We start from the raw sequence: 11,315 nt of genomic DNA on the forward strand, positions 1-11,315 counted from the left end.
AGAGAAAGAGAAGGAAAGGAAGGAAGGTGTAGAGAAGGCAGAAGGAGAACGTAGAATCGGGGAGGCATGGTCCCGCTATCCGGTCGGCCGCTAGGCCGAGGTCAATGAACCTCGATCCGCCTACCGACTTTACCTGCCAGCCTCAAACCTGCCAACCTGGCTCGGCTCCGTAGGTATCGGCCAGGATATTTCGCCTACGACAGCTTCGCTACGAAACATTTCCTGCGCGAGTTGCCACGAAATCACCGCGACAGTCCTCCATAACGAGACTTCATTGCATCTAAATTATATCTAAATATTACACACAAATAGGTTAGATTAATTCATATAAAACTTCAATGCTCAGAATTTTTAATTTGATGGGGCAGTATCGTCAATATTGTGCTCTAATCAATTGTTACATACATTGAAAATAAAGACACTTGATACGACATTTGTGTTCATAAATTGTATTAATTAACAATGTTATTGGGTCATAGGTTTTATAATAAAAATATCCAAATTTTGTTATTATTTTAAATTTGGAAAGAATACCACTGATAGATGAAGGGGGTTAAAAGCAAATTTTTTTAAATTTAATAATAATAATTTCATTAAATATTGTTGGATTTTAGAAATGGCAATTTTCATAAATCTAGAAGAATTAAGTGAAATAATTCATTGGGAAAGTACATTGAATCATGTGGATTTTATTTTGATGAGATATATGATGTTTTAAAGAAACTAGGTTTTATTTGAAAAACATTTCATATGGGCCTCCATTTTTGAGAATGTTATACTTGAAAGATTATTGGCTTCCGTAAATTTACGTGATTTCAATAAAACAGCTCCTAAAATGTAAAAATCTTACAAGAAGTGACTCTGGGGTAGAATCAATTTTTTATGGGTACGGAGATACTAAACAACACCATTTCACTGAATAAATTTCTCGAACTCTTAGTTTTTACCCAGAGTGGAGAGTAATTCGCAATGGCACACTTTACACGGCTGAGAGCATAGCCATATACCGATTTAAGCGTTTTATTGTTGGTAAAAATACGAGACTTAAACAGAGCCGACTTTTTCATAATGAACAATAATTGCGGTCTTTATAAATTCTCTCGAAAATGTTAAACTTGATCCGCTTTAATACGAAGAACCTGTCACAAGTTCACACAGTCCATCGACCGTGAACTGGAAAGGCTCGAAAAAAAAAACGCTAAAGCAAATATAATCGTTATGGCTTCGCACATGCCATATACACATATACATCTATACTACTAGTAGCAACGTCTATGCATTAAATATTAGAGGAGCGTGCTATGCCACAATTAAATTTCGCACCCACTTTTACCAATCGTCATTTACAATTTTACAATTCACTATACAATTAATTTCCCTAATAAAGGTCCCTAGAAAAATAGGGCAGTATTTAGTAGTATTTAGAAATTACTCTCTGAGAAATTTAGGTAGAAATAATAAATATAGAAAATACAAACAATTATGAATAGGTAGAATATATGATATTACCAACATACCTGTACAGTATCTAAAATAAATATTCCCTATACATGTTATATTTTTGTTATTTACATATTCTATGTATCCATAATTTCTTATATTCCCTATACCTGATACTTTTGTCTAATCATAAAGAAGTCAAGCTTCCAAAAGAATAATTGAATTTTTGATTACATTTTTTATAAAAAGTAATATTTGTATATTTATGTATGTGAATATGTGCAAAACTTGATTAATGACTCGGACGAATATTATTAAAACCTAGATTCATATAATGCTCACTGTTACGATTATTATTAACCGGCTATCGACAGTTACCGATACTTTATGACTACGACTGGTAGTAACGGCTTTTACGACATAGAAATCGTATGCATATAGTTTAAGTATATATTGAAGAATGAACTGATTGTAGTAGCTTCAAACATCTATTCAATCAAGTAGTCGTTTATATGTGACACAACCTATACGCGAATATATACGTATAACTGAAGGTTATTAAAAATAAAACAGAAGAAGGAAGTATCACAAAATCCTTTCTAGGGATTTTTAAAAAATATTTTCACTAATCTAAATGTACTAGCGTCCCAACTTAGACGCGCTTCGTTTTTTTCTTTGAGGTCAAAGGAAACGATGTTTCCTGAATACACAAGAGGATAGCGGTACATCGATGGAAAATCATTAAATTCACGATCGCTGAAGAACCTCGGCTGAATTATTTGATTAGAAAATGCCAGTTTATTTTGCAGCAAAAATAAAAGGTATCTAGAACAAAAAGCACTCGTTTGGTCTGATTCTGAAAAAGGAATTATTTGAAAGGCTAATTAAAGATTTCTATTGGTCTAATTAAACATAATTTAAATAAGAGTATTTTACATTAATGAAGGATGTTTCTTAGCCAGTGATTTATTAACTGGTATTGCGTGCTATTCGTATTTTATTGTTATCCAGGCTGGTAGATGCTCGTGCACGATGCGCGTGCAGTTATTAGCACGAGAAAAAGAAGTAGCACGAATCAGTGGGTCGATGAAACCCAAGCACCTTGCACTCGAGAGTTATCTGAGTTTGTAAGCTCTAATTCCTTCCTTCTTCTTCCAAAGAAGGAGAAAGTTCCTCCTCTGTTGTAGATACATACCTCGCTTTAATCTTAATCTTTGTACGATAGTATATGAATGAAGAAAAATGTATTTAATTTTGATCATTATTTTCATTATGAAAACAAAATTAAACGCATCGTGTTTCATCTATTATATTTTTAACGAAACTGAAGTCACATGCATCGTGTCTCATCTATTACTTGATATTATTACTATGATATTAAACGCATTGCGTTTCGTCTGTTGGGGACGAGTTCAATTCTTGTTTGGAAATGCTTATGTGTCACAGTCATTACGTTACTGGAATACGATTGGCGCATTTTCTAGAAAGATAAAACGTACTTACGTATTTATTCTCTCTTGGTGATACAACGCAAAATCACTATATTAATAGACGCTTGTCTAATGCTTATCTAGTAAATAATATTGCATTGTAAAATTTCAATGTAATTGACGTAAACGAGAGAATAACACTATTTTAAGTTCAATATGTCAGGGTGATATGTATATCTGGTCATTAAGATTTTAAAAAAGTATTCCGTTGTCTAGAAATAAAAAATAAACCTTGTCAATAATAATCTTGATTAATAGTCGTGAAACATACCAATTATAAACTCTATTTGGCGGTGGTCTAATTGCTGAAATTGAATAATGTGCAATTTTTTTGAAAATTTTATTATATATATTATTTATATATTTCACGGTGTTGCAGTTACCAAAATTGGATACGAAAATACCAAAATTTTAATTAGATATATTATAGTCGCTAGACTTCATCTTTTAAAGTGTTATTAAAATTTCAGTTGAAAAATCTGTTGGTCCAGCTACCGTTAATTCGCTTCCCAGAACACGGAAAGATATATACGTTCGTTTCGTGGTGCGTGTTGAAATACAATATGGCGATCATACAAAACGGGATCGAGTTACTCAGATACACGACTATACGGATCTTTTTTCATATTTTCGGGTCTTTGGATAGTTCACTGATCTTCTGGAATACAAAACACAATCCCATGCATACATCACGTTTCTTCATAATTGGAATTTAATTTCAAAAACCATAAAAGAAAGTTTTAATTAAACTAACGATTTAACCTATAGAAATATGTTAGACAAGTGTACGATTAAGACGTTCTAATGTAGTGATACACTTTTCATTGATCTTTAAATTCAATTATCTGGCTACAAAGGTTTTCAACTGACCTCAGCCGATTTATCATTTATCATTTATTCGAAATTGACGTTTAACCTCTCAAGGCTGGGGCATTTAAATCCACGATTCGCACCAATGTGTTATCGGTTCCGGTAGGCGCGGTAGATCTACATATGTATGTAGACCGATACTTTTTTTGCTCATTTGCAGAAGCAACAGAGAAGGATTTTTTTTTCCTAGAAGAAATCTAACGAACCGAACGAATATTATACCAATTTACAAGTTCGTACTTCGTCTTATCATTTACCATAAATAAAAATAAGTATAAAAGGAAAAAAAGAATGTAAGTCTCAATGAAGTTTCGTTAAATACAGCTTGTTCACATAAATATTAATTGCGATTTTTTACTAAATAATGTATGTATTATAATATAATAAATAAAACTTAAATATATAATATTAGTACTAGTTCGATTAAAGTTCATTCATACTTCCACTATCTGTCCACTTATGTTTTGTCCTTGACTCTACATAGAATATTTCTACAGGGTTCTTATGCATGTAGAGCCTTGTACTTAATTAAACTGAGATTACATTGGTTCAGTAACTTTCCAGTCCAGTGATCCAATCCAGCATCGAATCGTAACAAGAATAACGTGGACAGTATTTTCATTTCAGTACAGTACCGTCATTCCAGTGAACAATCCAGTCCAACGACTGTATTGAAAGTTTCCAATCGACTGTTCATCCCCAGCATTACTGGAAACATATAGAGATCCAGTACTGGCTGAAGTGTAGTAATGTATCTAATTTAACACTTCAAGAATGTAAACATTGATCGATTTCTAGTCAATCAACTGAAATATAATCGTTTGATCCAGCGACTGGACTAATGTAAAGCCAGCTTTATTATTGTTAACAAATTTAATGAAAATAAAATAAAGATCTAGCAATAATGATAACTTTCGTTGTATATTTGCAAAGTAGTTCAATTTACTAACAGCGATGTATAGCGACACCAAATGGAGATGGACCAAGATGGCGGTCAATTACGAGATTTTAGAGTATAACTCTGCTAAGAAGGAAAATTTTCGTGAAACATTATAAAACAAAGCTTAGAAGAAGCCCAAGGTATGGGAGTCCTCGAGAATTCGGAGCATTCTCCTTCGTCGTGTTTACTACGAGTTCGAAAAACCGGTTTTTCTCTCTCCACAAAACTTGGACCTGTGCGAATGGCGCATTAGATGCAGCGCGTCACGGTAGCCCTCGATCGTATCGATCATTCGATCGTTCAAGTGAGTACTTAATAAAATCTAATTAGATATAATCAATCCAAGGAAGGAAAGAAAAATCCAAAAAGGAAGAAAAACCTCACCGGTAGAATAGCATTTCAAAATCTCGAGATCTTTCCGTTATCGTTTGAAATAAGTAATTACTAATTTATAATAATCTCAATTTGTCTGTTGAAATCATACAGCTATATTTTACGGTTTGGTGAAAAAATTTCACGTGAAATCGTCGAATAGAAACGGAGGAGCTTGTGTAGAACTAGCACGTCGTTCGGTTCTCAAAAAAATCACGATCAGTTTACACGCAAACTAAGGCTACAAGTGGAACCGGTTTCGTAAAGATTGCGTGGCCACACAGCATTCATCTGTGTTTATTTCGTTTGCGGCAACGATCATCGGACTGTGTTCGTTGCCTTCCGGACGGATTAGAGGATAAGAAAACGCGTCGAAACGTCCAAGACAGTTTGGCGGACGACCCACTCCTCGTTTAAGATTTCACGCATACAGTGGCTTAGGGAAGTATACAAATGCTCTCCATAGAAAACCTTCATGTGTGACGACACTAGCGCCATATTACGAGTGTTACGTACTACATATTTATCTACTTATCTTTGCTCATCTTTTTTCAAATATTCCATGTTATTGAATTTTAGGAACTAATTTGATCCTCCTATATTATTTGGGTCGATATCTTGTAACTCCATGTACATACATATATTTGTAAATTTTACCAATATAATCATGATGATAATATCTCAGTAGAACGCTAATGAAATTTCAAAATGTATTGTATAATACGGATGATATATTTATAAAGAAATTTTGCAATTGCGCAAATTACTTTCCCGAGCAATTGTGTATTGCAAAACATGTTATTTCTCAGCTGATAAGACATTTTAATATTCATAAGCAATGTTTGTTAAGAAAAATAAAACCGCATTACAAATATTTGCCTGTTTTACATCCGTTTGCATTTTCTTCGAGTTTCATGTGACCAGATGGTGTAACAACTTGTGCCGAATAACTGTCATTTTTCGTTGACCAAGCATAAATATGCGTATGCGCTGTGCACATAAAAAATCTGTTTTGTACATCTCATAATAAAAATTTTCATAATTTTTAACGATTGAGTTGTTCTGCTGCACTTTTATTAATCGCATTGTGCTTGGACAGAAACAGGACCGGCAATACTGCTAAATTTAACTTCTGCTACCCGGAAAGGTCAACTTGTACATTTTACCTTTCACAGAAAACTACCTTCGAATCTCGAGGTCATTATTTATCTTCTTCCTTTTCCTCTCATATATATGTGTATATATATATATATATCATTCCATATCCGCGCGCAATAAAACGCGAAAAGTTCTTTGTTTTTGTATCCAAAATACAAGCGCTTTTTTCTCTGCTTCCTCGTAAAGGAGAGTCTTAATTTGATCATAAATTCACTCTAGATATAAAAAAACATGTCCAGGTATTTTTTTTTCATTCGTACAATAAAATGTACAAGTTGAGGTTATGTGACAAAACATGAATTTGAGTATCCTTAATTTGCCTGTCCCTTGAATTTCTATTTTGATTTATATAGTTTTTCGAACTGTATTCAGCAAGTGAAGATTCGAAAGAAGGTTCGATGGTTTCAGTGATTTCAAAATTCCAGTAACTAACTCTTCTCTGAAGATTAAAATACCTTTACTTTGCAAATTCTTAGTTTTGCCTTTATAATTCTCCGAATCATATTTAATAAACGAAGATTCGATGGTTTCAATGATTTCGAAATTCCAATGACTTTTCGCAGTTTAGGGATTAGAATCGCGTTACATTGAACAAAAGTCGCGGCAGCAACGGGGTTAACGGTAAATTCAACTCGATTCGTTAACTGCATTCTCATGCGAGGTGGGATTTTTAAAAAGTCGGACGCCCGAGGAAAAGCACATGCGATAAGTCGTACACCTAGCGGGGAGCAGAGAAAGCAGTGGCCGGAGATGCCTCGATGCAAAAACGACCGCAATCTCGACGGTATAGCATTTGTAACAGAACCAGAATTAGATCGAGAATGGCCACTCTAACCATTTCTAAAATTTCACGCCGCTGCAACCAACCAACTCCATTTAAAACCAGAAATTCAAAAATTATAAAAGAATATGCATAAGATGAAAATAGGTTGTTTGAACAATCTAAAAAACTTCTTTCTGTACAATTGTATTTAAGTAGATTTGTTGTTAATTAATTAATTAAAGCACAAACAATAAATAAATACACGTTTCTCGAAAATTAAAAGACGTTTCAATATCGAGAGTAATAATGGCCTTGAAAGGGGTCATAAAAGTAATTTTGAGGTCATCAGCGGTTGCGTCACCCTATAATTTTTTTAGCATCCTCATTCACAGTAATCAGCTCTTTTCTCGCATTATCAATTGTTTGTCATCCTTCGGGATATTTTTCATACACATATGAAAAGAGAACGAGATTATTTTAACATGTTGATTGCCACGCGAATCCTCTATATTTTGCACACTTTGCGGGAGCCACGATAAATTGAAATATACACATCACACCATAATATTTAATTTTTGCAAAATATTACATTGTATTTGCACACCATTTTCTGAAATGTTATCTCTTATCTAAATCATTCACATTGTTGACAATTTTTTTAATCCATGAAATTTATCTAACTTTTATCATCCTAAAAGATTTATTAACCTGGGTTATGTTAAAAGAAAACTAGAGATTCAATTAATCGATTGCGTATCAACTATGTGGTTCTAAGAAACTTCTAAGATATTCAACCATAAAACCATGCGACAGAGAGATATAAATTAAACCACATACGAGAGAAAAAAAAGAAGGGATTCAATTATTTCTTGCGCATCAAAGCAAACAAATCTTCATTCATCCAACGGAACAAAGGCCAACGAGAGTGTGTACGTATATTTGACTTTGTAGAATTGATAATTAAACATGAAACTTCGCAGAATGGTAATAAACGATAATAGTTGATAGGTTAGCTATTTGCGCTTTTTGTGCACGCAATTGTTATCATGCAACGTTCAATAAGATAAAAAAGAAGAAATAAAAACGAGATTCATAAGACCAAACAAAAATCATTTCATTAGGCTAAATTCCAGACTAAAATAAGCTGCTCTTCAATAATCATTCTACTATTCTGAAAATAGTATAACTACATACGTGGAAACTCGATAGCTGTCATCGAACGTTTTAACGGTTCCTTTCGAAGTCGCAAGGATTCATATCGAAAAACATCGATCTATGCGCGGTATGTATGCGCAGACGCTCGTGATCGCAAACAGGTTGCTGTGCAATTTCGTATAAAAATTGAACGAATTTTACCCCTTGCCTTATAATATTAAATGACAATCACGGCACGGATTATGATTACGACCCAAGACAACTTTCCTATATATAATGTTACAAAATTTCGAAACTGATACTATTTTGCAGACTATAATAGATTAACGTTTATTTAACAGATTTAATGTCGTGTGCGCCTCATATTCTCCATTGAGCTCTCCATTCGAGCTGTATTTATAATATGGGTTTATAATATGGGTCCCACTGGGTGAGACACGTGGCTTAGATAGAAAATCTTACGAGAATAATATAGCATTCACGTCGTTTCATTATATCTCTCACTCGAATTTATTGGAATTGTCTACAAAGTTGACCAGATGAATCTAATCTGTGATGCTGAGACACTGCTATTATGTCATGAAACTGCGAGGCAAGAAATTAACATGTTCAATACGATGTCGACACATATATCGATATCATCTTTTCTTAGGTATTTCTCAACAATCTAAATCTAATGTGTTCTAGCCACTTTTTAAGTAGAACTAACTAAAAAATATCTTTTCTGGTCATCATTCTGAAAGATAGTAATTGTAAAAATACTTCCCCACATTGAACGTGTTAATTGGGATACCATCGCGAGCAGTTTTTTCCCTAGAAGTAAATAATGTGAAGTAACCATCCAAGAAATGGAGATTCACTTACCCATCCTGAGGGCGGCAACCTGTGCGACACCGGCTAAGACTAAGATCAGTGGAAGCCCATCGAGGACCGACCACAGGTTCTTCGTCCCAAAAGTATTCCCGGAAGAATATTTACCACCGAAGAGGAGCGTGCGTGGCCGGCGTGGCCCCGCAGCCACTGCCATCGCACAGTCCTGCTCACCGCACACTTCTCACAATTTTTGTCTCCACTGTTCTGCCGGCACCAAGATTCTTACAATGTTACACCGTTCGACTCGAGTCGAAACTGTACTTTATTAAATACACTTTAAATCAGGAAATATACAAAACAATGTGAATAGTGGGAGAAGAACGTGTTTTGTACGAGATAACGAAGAATGTTCGAAACGCAGAACTTGCGATAATTTTGTAAGTTCCTTTCTGAGGGTTAAGAAACGTTGATTGTAAAATACACTTGTTAGCAGATGTTGTAGAAACTATCTGTTGCGCGTGCGTGCTCTTCTCGAGACGAAAAGCAAATACGGTCCCTTGGTACAGGAAGGAAGACGAAGGAAAAGAAAAAAAAAGAACGCGAAAAGAGCACGAGCTACTCTCTGGTTCAGTTCATGGCTCCCACGCGCAACATCAACGCGGCCGCGGTCAGCGAACGACTAACTTCGAAGCGTGTACACGCGCCGATTACAGGGGCTCGAGACTGATGTCACCGCGCATGCGCGTGAAAGGGCTCTAAGGACCACGTGTGACAAATCCTCCACTAAGATAGGATTTAACTAGCGAATACCTGTGAACGCTGTGACATGGATATTAAATACGGCGTAAAAGGCGATCATTGGAAATAATCGATTAGCAGTCGACTTAAACGATCGATTTCCTCTATGCATACAGTGGAATGCAACAAATATTCGTACACTTGCCACAGAAAACTTTGATGCTTATATTGTACGTGTTATATAAAACATTTTGAAATTTCCTGAACACTGTAATGAGGTAAGACTCCCATGATCATATTGACAAAATTTGAATCCAATCTGAAAATAGATATAAAAATTGTAAGATGAATAAGAATAGTCACCTTAAGCATGTAATAAACATAAAAAATGGTCTCACTAAGGTCTGTGATTTACTAATACTTTAAATAACTATTTGCTTAAATACTTTTGTAACCTCTACGAAATATATGCTGTCAAATATCTTGCAACTTCCGTATACGTTTTTAGAATCATTTCAAATTTGAACAATATAATCACGATAGTTGAGTGCTATTACCATTACAACGCTAATGAAATTTTTAAATGGTTCGTATAACATGTAATATGTTCATAAAAAGTGTGAGAATACTTTCACGAGCCACTGTACCTAAAGATCATTCTTTTTAAACCATACATCCTTCATACGTGTCAAGGGAGTGGAATTTTTTAAAAAATAACTTATTAATTATTTTAATATATTGCATTTCGTATAATATAAAATTTATTGATAGCTTTATTGTGTTTCATTTTTAAGATTCGTTTTCCTGTCCTTCGAAAAAAAAGTTGCAGAGAACGAATGTAAACAGAAGGAATTTACCTGACCTCAGGTAATATCGTCCCTCAGACCTCTCTTGACTTCATCTATAGATCTTAACAGATCTGAAACCTGCATCCATTCTTTGAATTCTTTTATACGGAAACGCATTTATTGACCAAATGACCCAACCTGCCTATACTTTTCTACAATAACAAATTTTTGCAAGTAGTATTTAAATTTTCTAAATATTTTTATAATATTTTAAAAACAGATTTTCCAATTGGAAGAAAATTACAAAAATTTGTAATATTAATAAAATAATATAATATTATTATTAAAATATTAAAATATTATAATAAAATAATAATAAAATACTATTATTCTAATAAAATATTATTATTATATAAATATTAGTCTCCGTCTAATATTCGATTGAAAAAGATTTAAGGGATGATAGAAGTGGAAAAGTATGCGATCAAATATCTCAGTATCTGCAAGTAAAAACGAGGATCAACTACGTAGCGGCGGAATTAATTGGGAGTGGCATGTGTTCGAGAGGGAAACCTGCAATTTGTCTTTACGTACACTGTTTGTGAATGAAATTGTATAGCGTGAACTCGTGCCACCCGTGCCCGGTGGTGCCGCTCGAGAGAACGACACGTTGCCGACTCCTGCGTTTTCTCGCAAACGCATTTATTAGTCAAAGCAAATACCACAAGACATGCCCGACCTTTTCTATTGTCCAGTCACATGGAAATACCACATCTCTCCACTTCCTC

At 34.3% G+C, this 11,315-nt stretch overlaps 1 protein-coding gene across 1 annotated transcript in view; it reads right to left on the minus strand.

Moving 5' to 3' along the window:
* Window positions 1–9,683, minus strand: part of LOC126874475 (low-density lipoprotein receptor-related protein 2) — a 38,036-nt gene extending 28,353 nt beyond the window's left edge. The window contains exon 1 of the mRNA XM_050636586.1: window positions 9,053–9,683. Within this exon, the coding sequence (XP_050492543.1) occupies window positions 9,053–9,215 (163 nt within the window). The 5' untranslated portion in view covers window positions 9,216–9,683. The remainder of the gene's footprint in view (window positions 1–9,052) is intronic.
* Window positions 9,684–11,315: the final 1,632 nt, after the last annotated feature.

This window comes from Bombus huntii, chromosome 16 (genome assembly GCF_024542735.1).
Source record: "Bombus huntii isolate Logan2020A chromosome 16, iyBomHunt1.1, whole genome shotgun sequence".
NCBI lineage: Eukaryota > Metazoa > Arthropoda > Insecta > Hymenoptera > Apidae > Bombus > Bombus huntii.